This window comes from Haemorhous mexicanus, chromosome 3 (genome assembly GCF_027477595.1).
Source record: "Haemorhous mexicanus isolate bHaeMex1 chromosome 3, bHaeMex1.pri, whole genome shotgun sequence".
Classification (NCBI taxonomy): Eukaryota; Metazoa; Chordata; class Aves; order Passeriformes; family Fringillidae; genus Haemorhous; species Haemorhous mexicanus.
This window is the reverse complement of record NC_082343.1, coordinates 14,427,691-14,452,335: the sequence shown is the minus strand read 5'-3', so window position 1 is coordinate 14,452,335 and position 24,645 is coordinate 14,427,691. Positions and strand designations below refer to the sequence as shown.

Sequence of the window (24,645 nt, the reverse complement as noted above, 5' to 3'; positions counted from 1 at the left end):
CTATCAGGCTACATATTAAAGCAGTAAAATTTATGCAAAAAACCAGCTGTAGAATCCTGTAGGGCCAGAAAGATATCAGCTAAGAAATCAATCTCAGCTCAGAACTCCTAAAGTCAGATTTTTTACAGATAAATTAGGATTGTCTTCTTTTGGACTAAAATGTTGAGAAGAGTCTTTAAGTTCAATATGTAATTTATTCTTTTTATTTAAAGCAAAAAACTTCATCCAATGTATTTTATAAACAACACAATTTTAGACAGCAGTGGCAAAATTAAAGAACAACTCCTGCTTATATGAATATATGTCTGTTTTAAAAGGAATAGTCCTGCTCTTCTAAGCACTCTTGAAATTCAAGGAGAGGACAAAATGGGTAAAATACTCATCATATAGTACCTCTTGTATCTGGATTTATCCAAGATGTTGCACAATGAATTTTTAATGGACAGCCATTGAAAACCTTTGAAAAACAAGCACCCATCTGTAGAAGTAAAAATATTAAATACATACATATGAAAAATTAAAATGTGACCTTCCCAAAAGGATTATTTTTACTTCAAGTAGTAACAAAAGGTTAAGAGTCACACCACTGGCACAGCATTGCTAAGTCATATTAGATTTTTTTAAGTAAAAAAGAAAATACTACAAACATTCAAAAAATGTGCTCTTTCACCCTGCCCCCAACATGCATTTGTGTGACTCAGCAATACTCACATGTACTTTAGGTGTGGGAGGAAGGCCGTTACTAATTGGTTTCTAGAAAATAAAATTTAAAAGTATGCTTACACTCACACGCACACTATGCTTGAACATGTACATTCCCTCCCCACACACAGCATAACCACAAACACTCAGCATAATCTTCTTTTCATTAAAATTTCCACTATGATTCCCTAATACCTCCTCATTGAATGTTTGCAGAGTCTTGTGCAACATATTCACACTGCAGTGGTGCCTGTAAGAATGCCCTTTCCAGTACCAGAGAGTTTAAGCAATATTCTAACAATTGCTCAACCCTTCAGTATTACATCATTAAATGTTACCACTCAGCGCTACATGCACTTTCCTGTGTCAGTATCAATTTTTCCTAGCACAAACATGCTTCTGAACAAACCCATTTTACAGGTAAACTTCAAACACACAATTTCAAATGACAAGTTCAAAGCTGTCCAGGTAATCCTACTTTTCGAAGTATTGCCAGTATTACTGGCACTTCCTTAAAACAAAAATTCATCACCATGTTTCTAGTCTATTTCCTCTTCATGTCTCACAAAAAAAATTACATTTCCAGCCTCACACTTGGAAGGAGCCTTCAAAGAGGGCAGTCTCATGTTATATTTAATCTAGTTTAACTACAGCATATTCCATTCCCTCATTTCCCCATTTCCTTAAATAGTCATTGCCCAGTACAGCACAAGACATGGCTCTCATTATGTCTCTCAGGTGTGTGAAAGGCCAAAAAAACTGCATACATTTGTGATTGTTTGTTTCTAAGGAAAATTAAACACTGACAAACTTCAGACTAAGGCTGTATCACAACCAGACAATCAAGGAAAACTGTGTTTTGATTCAAAGTAAACAAGATGCTATCCAGCATAACTTCCATAGTAAAGAGCACACCTGCCCCTTTTCATTGCACATACAGAACAGTCAAGACAACACTAAAAGGACACCCAGAAGCTTAAATACCTACCAGTATTTCCTTCTTTTCTTTCCTTGAAAAGTTAGTGTCTCTAGCTTCATTCTGTTGATGTGGCAGGTCCTCTCTTTCACCATTTAATTGCACAGAAGTGACTCCATTACCTATAAAGATTCATAGTTAAGAATGTGTTCCTCTGCCTTCACCTCGAAGAGTAATCTAGCCTGCCTAAAAACTCTTAAGTGGGCCAGAATTTCCAATTAAGTCAGAACATATACTGTACACAATATACTATAAAATACCATAATTTATTTCTGAAGCATGTTCTTACATCTGCACGAATCCATCAAGCCACATTGAATCTCAGCCAATGACTTTTGGTATTTAATGTAACAACTCTAACATAATACCTCAAATCTAACAACTCTAACAGGAGCACAGAAAGGAATGTAGCCACAGTTATAAGGGAAAATGTGCTGACCATACCTGAAGAAATACTTGCCAATAGCTAACACTTTAATTATTGATTCCTTAGAAACACAGCCTTGTTAGAGTCAAATCTTAAAGAAATCAACAGCAGTACTAAGTATGAAGCAAGGAAAAGCGACCAAAGCAACAACTGAGAGGCAGACATTGAGCTTGCTTAAGAGAAGCCAGTCCAAGAGAGCTCTCACAGCACCAGACTGACAAAGGCATAAAATGAACAGTCTGAGCAGACAGTAAACAAACACAATTACCTCCTATACTCCCCACCCCGGTTCATTACTTACAAAAGCAAACTCTGAAAGCAGAACTCTGTTCTTGACATGACAAATAACAACAGCTGACACACTCAACCTGAAACCTACAAACATACTTCTTTTCCAATCTTGATACTCTACATTATAAGCCTGTTGCTTAGGAAAGCAACTGCGTCACCAATGGCATCAGCAGGAATTGTGCCAGTGACTTTGACAGAAGGTACATTTGACCCTTTTAAGAGTTAAAGCATGCTTTTTTCATGAATTTTGGCTTTTATGTACTTTCTGTTACTTGCCCACCAAAGAAAAATTACCTCAGTATCTTTTAATGTGTGCACAGCTAAGAATACAGAAATAAAATCACATTAGATTATTTAAGAAATACTTGTATACTCCTTGGGGTCACGTTTATTACCTAAAGGATTGGATTTCTGTGGAGGTAACCGAGGAGGTGGTGGTCTGGGTGGAACATGAGATGTTGATTTTGCTGGACTCTCTGATGTTGGGCATCTCTTGATTGTCCCTTGATTTTCATTTTCAGAAGAATAAGTTTCTTGGGGGATAAATATGGATTTAGGCTGAAAGAGACATAGTAATCATCAAAAAAGATTCAAAGCATCCATGCCACTTATCAATGAGGAAAAAGCCCCACATGCAGCATTTTGATCCTGAAATTGTCACTAATAAAGAGCCACCAACACAGTAATTTAAATATTCTCCATTTATTTGTTTATTTTAAGTGCATTTTTCTGCTGAGCAACCAAATCCTCCTCACTTACCTTTGGTGGTAAAGGAGGTGGCACTTTAGGTTTCATAGTAGCACTATAAAAAAAAGAAACAAACCAAAACTGAGAGAGAAAACTCGAATAGCAGTCGTCAAGAAGAGACAGGGTTTTATAAACGCCATACAAATAAATACCATTAACTTGTCAAGAGCACTATTATATCCAAGTAACTGTATCACAAACACTTTCAAACATTTCGTTATACCTCAGAAAATATGAAAACAAGGATCACATGTTCCCCCACAGAGAGCAGAGAGTGTCATGAACTGATTTGTTGAAGATGCACAAACTTGTGCAGAACAAAGTAGGGAGAAACAGACTGACATTTGCTCTGTTGAGAGGAGAAAGTTAAGGGTATCAGTGAGCTGAGGGGACTTACAAGAAAACTAATGAAGACCATTCCCTGGAAAATTTACACTGATGACTTAAAAAAGCCTTACACATAAAAGTAAAATCCATCTGCAGCAGACAGCTACCCTCATGTTTAGGTTGGTTGGTTGATTTTTGGCTGATGAGTCTCTTTTTTTATGGAAATCTTGGGAAAGACAACTTTTCATGCTAGAGCAGTTTGGTCCAACAGTACAAGATATTATCAGAAAACAACATAGCTGAAGCATCACGAGCATTCCTCCTCTCCTGGCTCTGTGGTTTGAAAAATATGCTGCATTTAAAAAGAAAACACTAAACTCTGAAATTTTACATGTTTTTAAAACCAATTATAACTGGTTCCACTGTCCTGTTTCCTAATCTTTCAGGAACAGAAAATTATTTCCACTAAATGAACTAGGAAACCTGACATTCTCTCACAGTATTTTCCTTATTTTTAAATTATGTTCAAGGTAGTAAGATATCTGCCTGTTTGTTTACAGGGCAACAACTTGTCTGCTTGGCTTCATTCTTTCCAGAAATTTCTGTCCTTGCATCTTATCTGTTGTTTATATTTCAGAGAAGCTGGAAGGGGATTTTGAGAACAAGTTCCCCCATGTCATGCATTTTAGCTGCTTTGGTGGAAGAAATGATCTTCTCTTAGTAATATGGGGTCAAGTTTAAGTTCTCAGTCATGAAGGTTCAAGCTCCATTTCCATTTCTTTTGTATTCTTCCTGCATTTCAGACAACCAGTGTTACTGGGCAGCCACAGAAAGCAAAAGGCAACAATCTGGCGTGCATGTGACAGATGAGTGTACAAAGGACCGTGTGCCCTTGTCTCAACGAGAGGGTTTAGGTGCAGTTTGTCACTGCTACTCATGCAGGGCAGTGCCCCAGTAATTGCTGCTTTGCATAACCAGGAAATTCAAGTATCAGCAGCCTTGCTGCACATGAGAGAATCAGAAATATCAAAACAATCAAAATTATTAAATGAAGAGTGATAACTTTATATTGTTCTCTGAAACATGGGTTCTCTGCTGCTACTATCACTTGATTTCATGCAGTGGTATCAGTTTGGGCTGGAAGAGGTACACTGGATTCACTGGTTTTGCTCTGGATGTGAAGGGAGAAGTAACTGATGTCACATGTGCTCCTCAACTGCAGCTCCACCTCCCAGAATATAAATCACACCAAAGTCTTGAATCTTCAGTGGGTTCCACAGAAAGATATTCAAGACCAGGCAGATGAACTAATAATTGCAGCAGATCTTTGGGCTCCAGCAGATATCAAGAAAAAGGCACAGAAGCAGAATCTGTCTGACCCAAGGTTGAGGGATTCAAGCTTTTACATATTGTCAGACCCTCTCTGTAGGGCAAAAGTACTGAGGATGATATATTAAAAGAAACAAATACCAAGACAATACTGGAAGACAATCAGTGACTACTGGTCCCCAGGGACAGATGAATTAGAACCTCTCCAGAAGCTCTCAGGTTCTTTCTTGCCTAACCTAAAAAAGATAATCTGCAGAAACACAACAGCCTCATAAGCCGCTGAAGCCAATGCTGTTCGAAAGGTCTGATGGAGCTCGTGCAAGGAACAAGGATCTCAAAGCACTCAAAGAAATCAGAGCTAGCACTTCAAGACAGCAGGGATCAAGAGGTTCCAAGCCGTGGAACATTACTCAATTTATGGTACTGGCTGCAAACAGAGCAAGAAGTGGCAGAGTTGGGGGGAAAAGAAACATTAAACAAAAATGAATAGAGCAGAGCTGTACACAAACAACCATCCAGAGGTTTGTATGGATGGAGGAACCAAGCTGAAGGTGGCTGACAAAAGCAGTAAAATGACTTAAAAAAAAAAAAAAAAGAAGAAGAAGAAGAAGAAAAAGATATTGTTTGGTTCTCTGCAAGAGAAAGATGCCAGCAATAGATAATACAAGTTTTAAAGGTTTCCTGCATGAAGCAACAGCTTTCCAAATTACCCATTAACAGAAAGCAAACAAAAATTATGTTTCAATGGCATAGTTCCTTTTGGTCTTTACACCAGATTTCTTTAGGAATGTAAATCTACACTTACTGGTTTTGTTTTTTAAATTGTTTCAGCTCTCATCTATAATCAAATAGAGTCCAAGAATACTTATACCAGTGGAATTTAATATGAACATCATTAATTTGACACATGCCTTTGCAGTCACATGTGCTCTCTGTCACATTTGCTCTCTCTGAGTAAAGGAAGTCAGCTCTATTCCAAAAACCAAGCACCCATACAAGCATTCTCCTAGTTGAGAACACAGAACAAACTCAAACATCCAGAGAAGCCTGTAATGTATATATTTTATCTACTTTTCACGAGCTTTATTTTGATATATAATTATCAGCTCTAAAGAAGGCACTAGGACTGTAGTTGGACATATTAATGGCTCAACATAATGATGCCAACATTTTGTTCCATAACAGAAAATAAAAAGAAAACTGTATCAATCAAGAAACAAGATTTCCCCCTCCCCCCAGCTTATAACAATCAGCAGAATGAAATGACTTATGGTGATGTAATCTAGCAACAAGACGAAAATACTTATCTTTAAGAATGCCATAGCAAAAAGAATCCTGAGTTGTTACAGAATGTGATTCAACCTTTTTTTCTTTCAAATACTCATCTATTCAAGAATGTGATTTTATTTATTTTTACAAAAAGGACTTACTGTTTAGAATCATCGTCTGCATCATCATCATCTTCTAAATGTGCCACATGCCCCCTAAGAAAATGAACAAAGTACTATGGTTGAGTGAGTTGTATTAAAATTACCTTGACTGTTGTGAAAGATTCTCAGCTCAAAATCTACCTCTTTTATAGAATTTTACTGTGAATTTTACTTAAAAACATTATTGTTCTTTAAAGTACAGCTGCAATCTAGGCAACTATGCCTCTCTCACAGGCTCTCAGCAAGCACAGGGACAAACAAGAAGCAGTTGTGACAGACAAAAAAATCAATGCATGAATTACTTTTGAAACACACACGAGAGGAAAAAAAATAGAATTACCGCTGATGTAGTTCTTCTTCAACTGATTTTAAGAGACTCCTTCAGCATTAAATAAGAACAAGAACATAATTTAATTGTGGTACACAAGCACAATTATCAAAAGCACCTCTGATTCTTTCAGTAAATAATTCAAAGTATGTTATTTCAGCTGGCTTTCATAATATTCATCCAGCATCCACATAAAAATGAACATGGCTGCAAATTTTTAAAATTTATTGTTCACACAGGACCCTTTCATGTTTGTTTATTAATGTATTGCCATTAATTGCAATGTCCTTTTTCCTCTTACTGTAACAGGAGGACTGTGTTACTTTAATCCAATTTAAAAGAAATCCATAAGAAAATCTTAATACTAAACAAAATAAACAGATTGACAACTATGAAACTACTGTTGGGATAAATTAATTCTTCCCTGCTTAATTTTTTGTAGCATTCTGAAGGATTTCAAAAATTATCAGTACTGATTTTTTCCCAATTAAAGACTATGCAAAAATAGCATGCTCTATGCTTAGGTTTTCTGCATTTTTAGTATGATTTAATTTAGCAAATCAAAGGTAGGCATCCTAATTCTGGCATGCATAAATGTAATTAAGCAACTGTGTCCAAAGGGAAAATTACATGGAGAATTATTTCATATGATTAATACATCAAGATGATTAAAGGTATGAGCAAGAAGTTAAAGGGCTTGCTAAGAAAGGTAAGTTTTATTTTCTTAAAGCATCTATAACTGCATGTTCCTAGTGCCCTACAAGATAAAGAAGGGCATAAAGTAATGTCAAAGAGCAGCACTGGCAGTCCCCAGATGGGGTAAAATTGTGCTCTGTGGGACCTATAATTCAGACTATTCCATAAACAAGTAGACCAAGATAACAGCTCTTAAAAGGAAGCTTACAGCTCTACAAAGACAATATGGTCAATACAACCTCAAACACTGAAAAGTGTTGCAATTTTGTATCATTAGATTTACTATTATTTTAGAAATAAGTGATTTTGGAATTTTAACTGATAGAAACAAGTTTGACTTATTTTACTACATCCATTTCAGCTAATGAGTCTTAAAATAGTCTTGAGTGAATTAAAGACAGAAAATGCAGTTGCTTACTCACTTATTTGCACCCAAAAAGTAGCCACACTGAGGACCATGACCATATTCTAGCTGTAGATCCTAAAACATAAGAGAACAAATCTTTTAGGATGAACAGGTGAGCATCCAACACACACCCTGTGCCATGCTGCTGTTATCCCCTCTGCAACACCTGAGATACCAAATAAGCTGAATTCTCTGGCCTTCCTGCCCCCTAACACCACTCTCAGGCCCACTGCACCAAAAAATCTCCTCTCTGCCAGTTTGCTCCACCTCCAATTCCTTTTAACTCTGACCTTTGCCCCTTCCTTGCACATAAGAGATCCTTCGCTCAAATAAAGTCAGCTGCATAAAAGGAAACAAAACAACAACAAAAATAATACAACAATAAGAAAAAATTAAAATTCAGGACTTTGCAATCTACCAGATTCCATAGAGAACCCAGCCACCCCTCACTGGCACATTTAATAGTCATTTCAGAAGGGGACTAGTTCTGGCAGGGAGCCTGAAATCCTTTAGAACATGGAAACATTTAAAAAATAAGCAGAGGGGAGAGTGTTTTTATCACTCTGGTTATACCAATATGTGCATATGTTAGGAAGATCTTTTCTTTGGAAAAAAAAAAATCCAAAACAGAATTAACAAAGTCAAATGCTCCAGCAATCATGGAGTGCAGGCTACACAGAAAAATATGTGCTAATAGGCCTTCAACACTATTTTAAAATAAAAATCATAATGGTATACATATTTAATGCATTAATGGAATACAGGGACCCCACTGAAGCACAATCAAATCTGCATCTGCTGGGAGAATTCTGCTATAATTGCAGTCTATTTTTCTCTTCAGGTGGATCACAACAGGAGAAATATGAGCATAAATTTGCTCCCAAAATAGTGAGTGCATTCACCAGAAGAAACAAATTTTTAATCACCTAAATTAGTGATAAATGGAGCTACACTCTTCCTTCTCAGGAAACATTTTAAAGGTCTCCCAAACACCTTCTGTTGAAAAGGCCCCTTTCAGGTGCAATCCCTATGAAAATGTATGTCACCCTTCAGCAACAGGCCTAGATATCCAATCTTTAAGAGGAATTTATGAGGAAATCTGGATTAGATGGAGCTGATCTTTCAAAAGGGCATTTTTAAAAATCAGAAGAAAAGTCTCACACCAGATCTGCCAGTCTTCCAAGCTGATGAAGCAGAAACCACTGCAGCCCTCAGTTCCAGGCTGAAGGGCAATCACATTAATACAAAGCTGTAAATATTGTTTTTTGCTTGCCAAGGAGTTTCAGGTTGTTTACTGCACCCTTTAGTCCGCCCTGTAAAGCTAAGTAGCAGATTGCACATGGGTGTGTCTAACACAGCTGTCAGTAGCATTTGGTTGCTGTAGTGACTTTATGTATTTTCCCAAAACAAGTGAAATATTGTGGAAAAAACCACTACGTAACTGATAATTACTTGACATAAAAGGATGTATAGATCAGAGGGCTGAATAAAAATTGCAAATGCAAGCCTGGTGCTGGCATTTCCTGAACCCTGGAGAGACTGACTTTTCAATCTCTGTATCAACTTTATTATACATCTTTATTCTAGAATCTAAATGATCCCCCCAAACCACCAAACTCCATCTATGTCTATAGACCTGACTCCTCACCACCAGTGCATGTTCTATAATCCACCAGCAAGAAACAGATTCAACTTTCTTTGCTCCAAGTACTTCTATTACTTCTATGCAATCTCAGAAACTTCCACCTGCAAGCACAGATATTTTGAGGATTCAGGCTCTAGAGCAGAAAATCACAAGACTGGAAACATAAGGTGTCACCAGAGTCACAAGCAAGTAGGTTAAACAGGTGGTGTGAGTCTCTGTAAGAGAACAACGAAACTGTTGAGAAAAGTAACCCTGGAACAGTGGGGTTACTGAGGGGTTACAGAAATCTGAGATTTTCACCTTGAAGAGACAAGCCCTCAATGTTGCAAAATGCTGGGCAGACCCAAAATGTCTGTCCATCAGAATTTACACACAGTTCAATGTATGGATACAGAAAGACAGATACACAGTACAGCAATGACAAGGAAAATATGAAGAAAAAAAAAATAAATCCACCTAAAACAAAAGGAGCCCTCCTCTGCCACCAGACCTTTTAAGAGTTACTAGAATTCTCCTTATCAAAGATGACATCTGTCAGAATTATTTATGTCTAAATGTCTTAAAGGGCAAAATCTAACTTTTGGTTCCATTTACTGTTGTGTAACATAAATTTGACCATGATTTTAATTGGACATATATACTCTTCCTAATCCCTTTAAATACTGCTGGTTTTCACTCCAAAGCTAGGGTCAAGTACTCCATTACCAGGGAAATTTCTACTTTTGATCTCTTGATAAATACTGAGAGCTAGAAAGGTTTTAAAAATGAAATACATTTTTCTTCTACCTTCTATTTCAAATACACACAGAATTTATCATTTTATATTAACCAAATCTATTCTAGCTACATATTTGATAAAGAAACATTCATAAAAACTGCATGTATCCAGCAAAGCCTCCAGTGAGCTGTTACACTGCACCAGAGCACCTAGTAGATTTTTTTTAAAGCCACACATAAAGGTATCCAATCTTCTAAGTTATGGATTTCTACTGGGAAGAACACATTAGCATTAATTACTGATTTATGCAAAGTTAAACATCAACTTCATCAATCTACATTTACATTTAACACACACACATACAATGCTGGTTAGATAACTCAAATTCTCTGATTTTAGATCAGACAAGTGACTAGACAGATATATTCCAATAGATCTTGAGATCTACAGCCAGTAGCAATGAGAAAAGGTCCCTGATCCTGGTGTTGAATCAAAGATGCAACCCCAGGTTACCAACAGCTCATTCCTGAAACAACTCATCCATGTGCAAGACCAGAGTTCTCTTTGCTGGTGGGGATTGCTTTGGAAAGAAGGTAACACAGGGAATAATCACCAGTTCTTCTCAACAGCTTGGGTAACGTTAAAGGAAGCTGCCATGTAGAAAGCTACATCATACCCTCAGATAAATCACATGTGCAAAGTAATCAATGACTAAAATGAGTATTAAAAACAGTATAGAGATTTCCACAAAACATTTGATGATAAGGCCATGCCATAAAAATAATTCCCAAGGAATGATCAAATCTACAATACCTTCTGTGGCTTAAGTTTAAAAACCTGCTATTTAATGTCTGTAGAATTTCACTGTAAGTTAACTGCTACTGTATCTTTAACAGTCTTATCATCCTAATTTGTTCTATAGGGCTGGGCTGTCCTGGAAATCTATTTTTCAGTGTTCAGGCCTTCAAAAACAGAATGTATACAGCAAACCAGGAATTCACAGTCACTTCCTACATTTGCTGCTCTTGAAAACTAACGAGAAGAATCAAAGTGGCAAAATTAAGACCTGAAATATACAAAATACTGCCGGAGTAACTCTGAATTTCAAAGAATGCAAATCACCTTTGGACTACTAACATATCAAGTAAGAAGGCACACACACAACTCCATCTCAGTAAAATGACAAAGCAATTCCTATCTCATTGTTTCATCAAAGAGGAAGTTAATTTTTAAAAGAGCCTAGCACTACCTAAGGCATATTCTATATTTTAATGCCTTTATTTCAATAAAAAGTGCATTCTTGAATTTCTCTAGATAGCCTAACACATCAGAAAACCAAGTTGAATGTATTTTTTTTTGAATAGGCTAAATATAATTCTTCCCTGGTGGCTGAGTGAGGTTTTACTGTGCATTACTGCTACACAACCCCTGGTCCCTTCTTCCTTTGTATTTCAGTTCTCCATGCATTTTGTCTGTGAACATCCCCTTGCCTCCTAGCAGTAAAACAGAGCATCTCATTTTCTTAATTACTTTTTCCAAGCAGAAAATACCCAAAACATACAAAGGAGGAAAACAAAAGAGCAAAAACCACTGGTACTTTTCCACCATTTCCACTTATTTTCTTCTGATCTAAGGACCATGCTCCATTTCACTACTTAAAGCTGGAAAAGGTATGAAGACTCTCTGAAATCCAAGACTGATAGCTGCAATATGTTTTCAGAGATAGGTTAGCTAAAGTAGGACAAGAGTCTTCATGGCTTGCAGCAAAGAAAAAGCATATGTATGTATGTGTAGTGAGGAGAAAAATGACTTAAATTAAAGAAAAAGGCTCCTGGGTAAGGTTCTCTGTTATCTATGTCAATCTCTTTAGTTCAGTCATTTCTTACCAATATTTTAGCTTTTCTGCCACAACTAATTAAAAATCACAGAATAGCTATGAGAAACTTTACATTCCTAAAAGTAACTGCTACCAAAACTGATCACAAATTATTAAACCCAGAGCATATTTATGAGGCAAAAGAAAACAAAAACCAACCACGACAGAAGTATTTAAATAGGACCAAATGTGTAAATGCACCTGGCAAGGACATGGGAGCTGCAAACCTCTTAACTGCATTCTTTGCTAAACAAGTCCTAAACAAATGTTACATTTGTAAGAACTGAAAACAATTATAGGTTGGAAGCTGAGATACCAAAGCCTAGTTTTATTCAACTCTGTACTTTAACAGTAGAATTCCACACTTTTTACTGTGTGTTATATCCTTCAGGTTAAATTACTCCATGCCCCTAGTTTAAACAGAAGTAAGCCAGAGATCACCAGGGGTTCCTTCCCACTTCATCTTTTTTTGGGAAATTCTCTGATGGTATTTCTCACTTAAGGTGTGCAGAACAGTTCTCCTTGTATGAACCAGAATTATTTTTCAGCTCACTACAAATGAGAAGAAAAATGTTTTGCCACAGAAGTTCATTGTAGACCAGGATAAGCTAAATGAAAATATTTTAATTTGGTTCAATGTGACATTTTGTTTTGAGTCAGAAAAACAATAAGCTTCTGTGACTTGGGTTCAATAGCATAGGTTAAAAATGTCCCAGAATAAGGAGCACACATTTTTAAAGGTGACTTTGATTTAGACCATTTCCTGAGCTCACTGCAAATGCTCAGCTCTGCAACTTATTTGAGCTAGGATCCAAACAATTGCTTTTAAAATATACACAAAGATGGTGAAAACATCTACCTTATGCAAATTCTAATGTGCACATAAGACTAAGAAGACAAAATAGGAACATGAAGAACTCTAAATGACAGGAAGTAGCATATGCAAAAGAATCTCAAAGGATGGAAGGTACCCAAGAAAGTTCCTCAGAAACTTGTTGCCTAGTTGCAGAAAAAAGAAAAAATATCTATCGTGAAAGACAGAAGAGCCTGTATCTAGAGCAAAATAGTTTGTTATTTATTTAGCTATGATTCAAAGGAGTATATTTGTATAAGATGAAAGAGAAGCACTATCTAGTCCTTTGTGACTGTAATTTGCATTAAGGGATACTGGGGTTTGGATCCAAAATTTTCCCTGCAAACAAGACCTGTACTGAATTTCTCCACTCTTCTGGCAGATCCAGGGAAGTGTCTTAGAAAAGCACAGGCAGAAGGATGGGAAGAAGAGAAATGATTTTAAGGGTAGCCACACCATAGGCATCAAATGTTTGAAAGGTAATGTGCACAAACTGCCATATGATCAATCCAGCTGGGCAAAATCCTGTCACTCAATCCCCAAATATGCTTTCAACATCAACTGTATGTGGCCCAAAATATGCCTCAATCTGTGATAATTTTTTTTAATGATCTTAGCTCTGCAATGGAGTTGTTACTTAGGAGGTATTTTAGAAAACCAGTACAACAGCAGGGAAAGAGCCCAACAGCAGTAGGCCATACCTCATGCTTAGGAAAAAGTACAATCATTTCCTCTTGATAACATTTGAAAAACTCACATACCACTTCTCAATGAACATATCTGAAACCAATACTGTCAGAGCAGGAGTGGAGGAAGGAGACAGAGAAAATCTCTGATTAGTGCATCCTACAGAAGAATGAACCAACTAGTAATTATCTCCTCTAAGGGTTAGATCTTACTGAACAATCTCACAAATAGGTGATGCGCTACCATCAACTCTGAATTCTCTGCTTTGATTCAAAAATGAGCACAGGAGGATGTGAAGAAAGCAGTGAAACAGAGAAAGTGCTGTTGAATGACTTTAAAAACAAATCTCATGATTGCGACAACAACAATACTTTCTAAGTTTTATAACAGTCACAATTTTTGAAGTGTGTATTGAACAGCATGGGGTAGAAGAAGGATGGGCAAGGACAGTCCAGTTATGAGACATGTTCTCATTCTGCTCTTAGACCCACAGATAGCAGGCTAGCAAGGTTATGTGCCAACACTGAATATAGCCTTAAACAACAAAAAAAAAAGTGTTAAACTGCAAAGAGGAAACCAAAAGCAAACCAAACTGAAAAGCCAAAACCACACTCTCAAAACGAAAGGAACTGCACAGGATGGGGTGTTGCCACCAGGTAGGGATATCTAAGCTACGAATCTCAAAACAATTTGTGAAATATTCTTATAAGGAAGCAATACACAAATTTCTTTCCAAGAAAGGCAAAGACTGTCTAAGCTTTCACTAACTATGTTTCTGGCAGATTCAAGTCACACCAGGCCAACAGATGATGTAACAAACAAACAAAAAAACCCCTAAGAACAAAAAAAATCACATAAAACCCAAGACATTCTCAAACACCCCAGTCTCCCATCTTCCTCTCAGTGCACTTATATTAAACATCTCACAAATCCAAGAAAGTTAGTAGATTAATGCTCTTAATTTACTACAGAATCTTTCTTTTTCTCAACAGTCTGTCTAACTACACAAAGAGCAGAGAAATAAGAAAACTCGCTTCCTAGGATAATTTCCACAGTGTGATGCTAACAAACTAAAGTTTTTAGCAGTGCAACAATAGAAAATTTGGAACATTTATCAGACTTTAAATTATGCCAAATGCCATTGAAAACAGTTATGAGCCCAGTTCTGTTATTTCTATTAAATGTATATTCATTCTGTAACATAATTAACATCTGGAGAATTCACAGACTTGCACTTACATAATTTTATAGTCTTGCATGGGATCATTACAAAAAAAAAAGAACAACCAGACAGAAATACAAAGAAAATGTTTCTTCTATATTCAATCACCCTCCAAAAAACTAAAAAATTATGCACAGTATGGCAGTAAAGAAATGACAATTAATGCATGAATGCATAGCACTGAGCCCCTTCTAGAAGAGTGATTCAAGTAAGTATGACTACAGGTTAAATACTGTCAATGCTGCACATAATAAGAATTTCTTTCTACGCTACAGAAATACACATACAGGCTAATGATTACATTTAATGATTTTTACAGATGAAAACACCACTACTACAACAACAGGACAAAACATGAACTTTGGAAAAGGAAAACAAGGACAAAACTAACACTGACAAAGAAAGGCATAAGACAAAAAATACCAGGTTAGATCTTGCAGTGTAGTATATGTCTTCTGAATTGTCCAAAAAATCGCTACTGTCAGGCTGTTCATTAGATAGAGATCAAGAAAAGCAAATTATTTATATTGTGACTGAAAGCCAGATGCATATAAAGGTAAATTTTCTTGCTAAAAAAAAAAGAGATACTGTTAGTTGAAACTCAAAACCATGTTAAGACAGTTCTTGCAATGGAGGTACAACAGAGCTCAGGGAATGGTCATATCACCAAATACCAAAATGATGAATTACTTTTCATCAGCTGAGCTGTAGTAATGTGTGACAAACTGTCCCAGCAAGAGTCCAGTTCAACATTCAGTGCAGCACTGACAGTAACTTCTCATGCTGCAGGGGTCCAGGGCTTTGTGCACTCACACACATACGTAACTGAGTGTAAGTTTAGGCATGCTTGGTGAGACAGAAGCAAAAGCACCAGAACCGCTTTAATGAAAACAGATCCACACTGCTTCTGCTGGAGGAGGAGACAATCATCTTGCTCCCACTTGCATTTCAAAGACTTCCTCTGCTGGAGTGGGCAGATTGTTACAAACTTCTCCCACAGACTGGTTTGTGCTGAGGCTCTTAGCTAAAGCTTCCATTGTTTGAATAGGTCACTTGTTTGCAATTTGCCATGCCAGTCTAAACTGTCCATTGGTTCTTCAGCTAATCTATAAATATGTATTTTTAATTTGGTCTCTGGACCCAACATTACATCTATATCAGGTCTGCATGCTTCTTTCTGACATAAAGCACAGAGCAGTTAATTTTCCTCTTCAGAAAGATTCAAACTAACAGTTACAGGTATTCTGTAGAGACAGGGAGATGAGACAAGTTCCTTGGACAGTTTTCACATATGCAACATCTGACCAGAACAAACAATGCTAAGATAATTTTTTATCAGCAGAATTAATCTGGATGATTCAAGTCCCTTCAGAAAGCAGCAAAAACTTCTGAGATTCCAAAGTATAAAGGTCCTGACTGCTAACACAGAGTGTAGGAAAAGGCTAGATTCCTCCCTTCCAACAACACCTGTCAAAGAACTGCTCTCAAAAGCTGTGCTTTCAAACCCTTAGAAAAATCTCCAGTTTAGCAACTCAAGGTCCTAAGGTGCAATAAAAGCAAAACTGCTCCATGGAGTTAGCCACTATGGTTTCTATCATCAGTGACTGATAAAAAGAAAGAAATGGGAAAAGTATTTTTAAAACTTCAACCTCTCCACTAACATCTTTTTACAATTATAACTCTGTGCGTGTATAAATAAAACTCTTAATGAGCAAAAGCATGACAGTTTCAACTATACAGTGCTTCCAATTGTATTTTCTTTACAACAAGGAAGCAAAGACAAAATAACTTGGAATCAGTTCAAAAATAATTTTGAGTTAAATGATGGGTTTGCAGTGGAAGCACTGCCTTCATTATTATACTTAATAAAAACTTACATAACCAGGGCTCCTAAATAATGCTGTTATGCAGTTATGCCAAAGTCTAAGTAACACATCTGAAATACCTGTCTAAATCCTATGAGTGATTTGGTAAGCTGTCCTCCTCCATCTCAAACAGGCACCAGAAACTGAGGCTCCCTGTCCAGCCAGTTCTGAGGACAAGTAAGATTAAATACAACCTCTTACACAAAGAGTCTGCTGACCCACTACCAAAGGGAAAAGCACTTGGAAGGATTATTTCAGTACAACCACAGAGCACCACAAGGAAGTCTATGTCAGAAATCCGACTCACATGTGGTTTGTACACTACAGAAGTACATTCCTAAGTACACACCCTTCCAAAAACCAACTCTGAGCAAAGTCAGTGTCCCTCCCACCTAATCACTAAGCCAACTTTTTCTCCTTGACACCTGCCTTAGAAAAACAGAGAGAACACGTAAGTCTGCAGTGAGGAAGCAAAGGAGTGTCTTTTCATCTTGAAGAAATTGCCCAAGTGCACAAATGTGGAAAGCAACAGTCTCCATAGAAGAGAGGAAGCTACTCAATTGAGAGACTGCACAGACACCTCTTCCCTCACAGCCTGAGCTCTCACACTGCTTGTACTGATGGGTCCACAAGAGGAAACCATTGGCAATACACCTTGCTAGAACACAGCTGCCAGACTCAGCATGGCTCAGCTGTGATGCAGAGCCACAGAAGGATTATTCGCAGAGGAAAGTCTTTTAAAATGCATCATACCTTTTCCCCAGGCTCAATTTTATTATTTCAATTGTCAATACAAGAACAAGGGGGAGAAACAGATGAGTACACACAAGAATTCTACAATCAAAAAAATAACTCTGCAAATAAAGGGAATGGTATACTGGGTAGTGAGGGATAAAGGATAGAGGAAAACTGCAACACAAAGAGCTGCTGCTTAGCACCATACAGCACACCTGGCAGAAACCACAAAAAAGGAGATTTGCTACCTATAGTGAATGTAATGGCACAAAAAACCCCACTATGTTACAACTTGTCAGTAAAATCACTAACAAGTTCATGAGTACCAAGGAAACATGCTACACGTCTTGATTTCTCCTCCCCCACAGATATTTGTAGAGATTAATGTGTAGTGCACAGCCCATGCTGCTTGTTACTCACAAATTCATGATGTGGCTCTGTCTCTTTCCTCAATGGTGGATCAAACTTTACTTGGCCAACTAAAGAGGAGAAAAGGAAAATAAGAAGTTGGACTCTAGTTAGAAAAGACTTAGCTCCAAAGGCTAACAAAAAGAAAAATTCAGTTTAATGAGTGCATGTTATCCCCACTGACAGAATCTTGTGACTATGGACATACCAAACTTGTGACTGCTAGAAAAACTAATGGGCAAAAGTACTCTTTTATCACAAAGTACTCTTTTATCACAAAGGCAGCCCAGTTGGCATTTGCCTCACCTTTTCATTAGAAGGAACAGGAAAACCACTAAGCCAAGTGTCCTCTTCAGAGGTGCAATACAGCTGTACTTTATAGAAAAAACTATCCATGATGTGAATTCACTGCTGGATCTGTTCTTCTGAGAGACTCACTAGCACTAAAGAGTGCTGAATGAAGTTTGGTGTGAATTAAGCACATCTTCCAGGATAACTCTTTTGCAGGACTTCTTGAACAATCCTACTCTCGATGTTACCTTAAGAAAAGGCAGCTAAAGCTCTAAGTATTTAATTCAAGCAAAGTAGTCACTACAGCTTGGGGAATGGAGTCTGCTTTTAATGGCCAATGATCAACCTCCTCCCTTCCTGACCTCTGTATGACTGTTTAAATTCAAAAGCAAATTCAAGATACTAAATTAAGGAAGAATAATCCTTTGCCATTCTGTTACCCAGCTAAATCTGGCATTGGTCTGAATATCTTTCCTGGAGTAACATATAAAACAATGTCAATCAGCTCTCAAAAAAGCTTAGGCTGTGTCTTGTTCAATTAAGATGAAACAATAATGAACTCTGCCGAAGTGCTGACAAAGGGTGTATAAAAATATTTTACACATCTTATATCCTTAAGTGAAACAGTCTAAGCTTTTATTTTCCTATGTATCACTAAAAATGTTTCTATGTATGTCAGATATCCAAAATACTAGCTGAAATAATAGCAATGATTAGATACATCATATTGTCACGTTACACATGCTTACAGTTTATTTCAGAGCGTGTCTTTTCTTCTCTCCCATTTCTACTTGTTGAATGAATTCTGTGAGGCACAACGAGAGGCTAGAAGGGAAAAATAAAATATTTAATACCAAAATAAATTCACTTGAAACCTTATATTTTGTAACACTTTTCAGCAGGCTTCTTTAGCATAACATAAAAAAAAAAGAAAAAAAAAATCAAGTGAAAGTTAAATATAAAGATTGTATGCATTTTTTAATATATTAAAGTTAAAATTATTTGGAGACATTTTAACTGTTGACTGCCTAAAATATAAGGGATTTTAGAACACTGCATTTGAGCAAGTAAAGCTAATGCTGGCCAGCTTTTCTCTTTGCTCATACAGCATTTTCTTTTTCACCATTCAGTTTAAGGGTATTGGTAGTTTTTAAGATAAGTAGGAAGACAAAATCTGACTTACTGGCAGATTTCACTCCATGACATAGTGAAATAATTTTCCCAGCTTTTAACTTAAACTGTTTTCTAAAATGTCATCAGTTACATTATTTAAGCAGGTGAGAAATTTACCTGAGGTTTTTAAAGCTGACTAGAAAGGAGTATTCCTGGTACTCATGTGCTGTGTGGCAAGAGAGAGAGCAAAATTTCTACAAATTCACCTTCATATTTATATTCCACTTCGATTTTTTTCCCCCGAATTTCCATTTACTTCTCTACAGGATAAAGTGTTCTGCACTTTAAGACCTGGCTTTCTTTTTTTGCCTCTGATGGATTTTCCCTCTTCTTTCTACATGCACCACTGCAAGCTCCCTTAGAAATGTGGGGGCATTCTGCATCCTTGTTCACTGCCTCAGGGTCCATGGTGAGCATCTTTGCACGTGAATCACCCTTTTGTTACTAATACTATTGTTGCTGTACTTTCACAGTCATGAATAGCTCAGAGACTATTTATTCCTAAAACACAATCTGCAAACATGATTTACCTTCTCCCCTTTTCATCACACGCTACCTCCTTGATTCCTGTTAGGATCCAACACATGTACATGGTGTTTCACCTCTCATTTTTGTTCACTTTGCTCTTCCTTGAAATTGCAGAGATTTACAGACTATGGATGTGTATTTTCTCCACTCTCACCAGCAGGTTTTTTTTGTTTCTCACAGCTTGTGTTAATCTTTCCTTTCCACAGTTCCATTCTGTCTATTGTGCACTCTTTGGGCTTCGAAAATGGTTGGCTACAGCCAACCATGTCAAGGTTTGATCTGATACCACGTGCTGAAAGGTTGCTCATTTATAATCCTTCCTTAAGAGGCACTGCCTGGTCATGTCTGATGTGTGTGCATCTGCAATTCCAGGACCAGAAGCCCAGCTGGAGCAGGACTAGGAGGTATTTTCACCTTTGCGGCAATAAGGTGTGAGCACTTGCACCCTGACACATATGCCTGTGTTGCACTACAGACAAAGCCTGTCCTCCTATCATCTTCTCCATGATCACAGAATTACATGCAGGATCAAATCTTCATCCCTCAGTCATGAGGGCAAAGTCCTCAAGTCATCTTGAAATACCTGCACTGACAACAGGCAGATACAAACACCTGACATCTGAGCTGTGCAGGAGAACAAAGGAATGTAGGTTAACATCCTGACACAAATGCCATTTGGGCACAATTTCCATCATGGCACAGATCTCAAAAGCAATCTTATCCCCAAAATTTGCAGTGTGCTAGGCATAAAACATGAGCACATTCCTCTTTGCAACCTTTTCAGCTAATATCACATTCATCCTGGGAATCACTGTCATAGAAATTGGGAGAACAGGCAACTGCCAACATCTCCTAAGTCCAGAGTCCCAAGCAGCGATCCTGTCCATGACTGAATGGGAAATTAAGTGAAGCCCTCCATGAGCTGGGGTAGGAAAAAATATTGGAAATGTCGGTTTCAGATACAGTTGCTAAATGAACAACAGCTGCATGAACAAAATTTTTTTAATTATACCCAAATAATGGAATGGGTTTTAGTTTTCACACAATTAACACATTACCTTTGAAATGTTTCACTTCACCTTTGAGTTTAGAATTATTTAAAAATGTAGTATTAAAATTAGTTTAAAATGTAGTATTTGCTACCACTCAGAGTGGTAGCAAATTCAGATCTACTTCACAGCTCTGCAGACTATCCAAGCAGTAACAGATTGCATCTGTCTAAAAGCAGCATAGGCCAAGTGAAGACCTGTCACCACAGCGGGCAGTAGACCTGCCTTCAAAGACCACTGACAGAGAGAAAAGCTCCCCTGTCCCCAAAAAAGAAAAACAACCCACCAAAAAACCTCAAAATATAAACACCACTACTCCAAAAAAATCCATAGCTCTAAACAAACTGGAAAGTAGGTCTGAAGCTCTCGATTCTCAGCGGTGTTTTTGGATATGTTATGTTGTACCACGTTTTGTCACTTTTGATTTTTGATGGATGCGTTCAGGCAATTGTGACAAGCCAGGACTGGCCAATCCCTAAATTAACATTTCCAGATGCCTCTGTGAGCAGGTGAGTTTTGAAGAAAGTTAAACTGTGCAAAAAAGAAGCATATACTCTTCTTACTTCACTTGTTTTTATTATCAGAAAGACTACAATGCCAAGACTGCCCTGCCTGTGGTGAGAGTCTTCATCTGAAATACAAAGCTTGTTGAGCTTCTCCCCAGAAAAGGCACAGCTTTTGCTCCTGATACCACACTTCTCTACAGGGTAGTTGATAAGTCATACAATAGACAACAGAAGAGCCTTCTTAATGCTAAGTCACAAGGGACATATAAGAGGGAACACTATTTTGTAAGCTAAGAAACACCTCTTAAAAGGTCTCAGAGCTCTCACTCATCACTGACCAGAGAGAGAACTAAAGAGAACTCAAGGACAGTAAACAGCTTATGGTGAGAAGATCCAAGTTACTCAGTGCAGACTCCATGTGGAATCAGACACCTTTCTCTTAAGTGATCTGAAAGTCAACCACATTATGGGAGTTCTTGTGTGTTTGACTTGTCATTTTTTTAAATCAGAAAAATCTATTATATTTTTCTCCCACTCCCACCATGTACATTTGCTTTTAGAAATATTGACTATTATTTCATTCTTATGCCTCCATCCTTTCCCTCTTATTTGGAAAATGTGTAAGCACTGCACTCCATACCACAAAAAAATTATCTTTTTCACTTTGGCTTCTTTCCACACTTTTTATTTTAGCTTTTAAGAAAGACTTGGTGAAAGTCAGCTGGTCTTTGCTGTTCAAGTGAGTAAAAGCTCATTTAACTTGTAAAATTTGAAAATTAGTCCCTTAAATTAGTTGCCTCTTTTAAGCTTCTTTTCCTCTGAAGGCATTTTTAGATTAGTTCACCCATTAAAAAGAACAAAAAATATGTAATTAAAGAATTAATGGCATTTGTGGTAAAAGGATTACATTTTTTTCTTTAAAAGAAAAGGCCATCAGTTAGGGAACTGTAAACATTTGAAAAGTATTCACTAATGTGCAGGAAAGTATGAAGGCAGGATGAAGTAACAGAATATCTATCTCTTTTCTCTTATTTATTAAACACTACAGTCTTGTGCTGTTTATCGTCTTACATAAGCAGACTACTTTTTCCCAGCTGTTTGAGCACTAAGTCAGAAACTCTTTCATAAAACTGTAAGTGAAATCAACTTTCAGAGCATTCTAAGATGGAAAAATACAATCTGCAAAATACACAAATAAAAACTACTGAACAAAAACAACTACAGGATCATTCTCTCTTACACAGTTTAATGAATCAGTTTTATGAATGTTTTCTTTGCAGATGGAAACATAACTTCACAAATAAACATACAGCAGAATGCATGACAGAACTCAGGACTGGAGAAGTATATCACATTTACTGTTTCAAAATTGTCAAAGAAAAGCAATGAATAAAATTTTGAAGCATTTTAATCTCTTTTTCTTTAATCTTCCCTTCCCAAAAATATAATTATTTTTGCTAAGTGCCTGTATGAGTGAAAGAGCAGCACAACTAAAAGTAAAAGCAACCTCTGAGACGATTCCCAGATCACAAAAAGTCCTGGGGCTCAATAAATCACAATAATTTAGTTTTGCTGGCAAGCAAAAACTTAATCTGATTCTATGATTAGAAGATACTCCTACCTCAGGATCATCATCATCAAAATCATGGTAAGTGGAATGATCAGGATTATTCATTTTATCCAGAAGTTCAATGGCAAGACTTCGATTTAATGGCTGAGTAACAAAGGGATGCTGAAAGACAGAAGAAAACACAGAGATTAAAATTCCAGCCACTCACACTAAACATATATTTTTTTTTAACTTTAGAAAAGACCCCTCATACATAAATTTATACCTGTAGCAACTTTTCAGCTGTAGGTCTTTTTTTAGGATTTTTTGTAAGTGCCATTTTCACAAAATGATGGAAACTATTGGACCTGTAAAACAAAGTGCTAAACATTAAAATCAATTTCCAAGTACAGTACATTCACTATCTACTGAAACAAAAAAGCACTTACCATTTCATTTTGTCCTTTAATTTAGGAGGTTGGAAGTTGCTTTTTGTCATTAGAAAAAGTGCTCTGAAAAACAAGAACAACAACATTTCCATGGATATGCTGCAATACATGAGATAAATTAATAAACAATTCCTTTAATAGGCAATAAGAAGCCACATCAGTTTAAGAGACTCAACCAGGACTTTACACATTTATGCACCAGAAGGAGTTGTTACAATTTCTGTCCACTCAGAACACTCACAGCCCAGTGCCCTTGCAGTACACCCAAAACCCACAAGCACACACAGCCATTTCTTAAAATGGATTATTTAATTATCTGCATTTACCCACCAAGCTCTAACCCTTTACTAACCTCATTGGATGTAGGTCAAACATTGGAGGCTGAAGTTCAGCAAGCTCTATTGCAGTTATTCCAACTGCCCACAGATCACAGAGTTGGTTATAGCCACCTTTCCTTTCTACTGCAGCAACTTCTGGTGCCATCCTGAACAGTAAGAGACATTCTTAGGTAAACTTGCCACCACAAATCAAACATTCTTTGTACACACTGTATTCTCTTCCTTAAAGCGTTCAATTGATAAGGTCACAGTATATACAGATATACACACACAAGTGTATGTGTAAAAAATTATGCAATATACACCTGAAGTTTCCCTTAGTCATCTTCTAATAACTAACAGGCAGTTTCTACAATGGTCATTCAGGAGTAAGTGGATGAAATCAATCTGTCTCAGACTAAATACTACTCATCAACCAAAGAGCCTGAAATATAATTATTCATCTACAATATTATCCACATAATACCCATATTTACATTTTGCCCAGAAAGTGATCCACTGACTTTAAAGAAAAGAACTCTAACAAGAGAAAAAGCAATAAAACATCATCTTTCTTGTACCCTGAAAGCATGAGACTCATTGTCACCTCTGTATACAGCACTCCTTGTTTGTAAAGTCTGTCTCACTCATGTCAGGTGACCTCTTTATGTCAACAAAGTAGTTTCACATTCTCAGGTGGCAAAAATGAACAAACATAACTGGCACATAAATAGGAATACCTAAAGGAAATTATTCACTTGGAATTGTCACATGTTTTTAATGGCCAAAGTGAATTATGAATTTGATTGTCCTATGTAGCCCTACAAGGTGGCCAACGTGTTAGTATTTCTTAGCTTTAAGCTTTATCAGTCCTGATCACCTGCAAAGTAGCACTAAGTAACTCAATAAAGGTAACACAGATGAAGTCACTTAGAGAGTGCTCCAGCAGATCATCAAGCAGCATCTCAACTGATGCATTATTCAAATACAGATATCCTGTGGTCACAGCACCAAGCCTGCCAGAGCTCAGAAAGTGTTTGGATAATGCTCTCCCTCCCACACATGGCATGGTGTGACACTTGGGGATGTCCTGTACAGGACTGAGAGTTGGACTC

At 37.1% G+C, this 24,645-nt stretch overlaps 1 protein-coding gene across 6 annotated transcripts in view; it reads right to left on the bottom strand.

Moving 5' to 3' along the window:
* The window catches only part of MAP4K3 (mitogen-activated protein kinase kinase kinase kinase 3), a 65,524-nt gene that overhangs the window by 18,380 nt on the left and 22,499 nt on the right, over window positions 1–24,645 (bottom strand). For 3 of the 6 annotated variants that reach the window (XM_059840880.1, XM_059840878.1, XM_059840877.1), the window contains exons 9-23: window positions 23,566–23,697; window positions 23,214–23,276; window positions 23,051–23,132; window positions 22,837–22,947; window positions 18,709–18,784; window positions 17,681–17,739; window positions 15,084–15,146; window positions 7,676–7,734; window positions 6,570–6,608; window positions 6,230–6,283; window positions 3,156–3,198; window positions 2,792–2,954; window positions 1,691–1,800; window positions 712–753; window positions 394–478 (exon numbers count right to left, since the gene is read on the bottom strand). In XM_059840880.1, the coding sequence (XP_059696863.1) occupies window positions 394–478; window positions 712–753; window positions 1,691–1,800; window positions 2,792–2,954; window positions 3,156–3,198; window positions 6,230–6,283; window positions 6,570–6,608; window positions 7,676–7,734; window positions 15,084–15,146; window positions 17,681–17,739; window positions 18,709–18,784; window positions 22,837–22,947; window positions 23,051–23,132; window positions 23,214–23,276; window positions 23,566–23,697 (1,181 nt within the window). The remainder of the gene's footprint in view (window positions 1–393; window positions 479–711; window positions 754–1,690; window positions 1,801–2,791; window positions 2,955–3,155; window positions 3,199–6,229; window positions 6,284–6,569; window positions 6,609–7,675; window positions 7,735–15,083; window positions 15,147–17,680; window positions 17,740–18,708; window positions 18,785–22,836; window positions 22,948–23,050; window positions 23,133–23,213; window positions 23,277–23,565; window positions 23,698–24,645) is intronic. The other 3 variants (XM_059840881.1, XM_059840882.1, XM_059840883.1) reach the window with 3 other exon arrangements.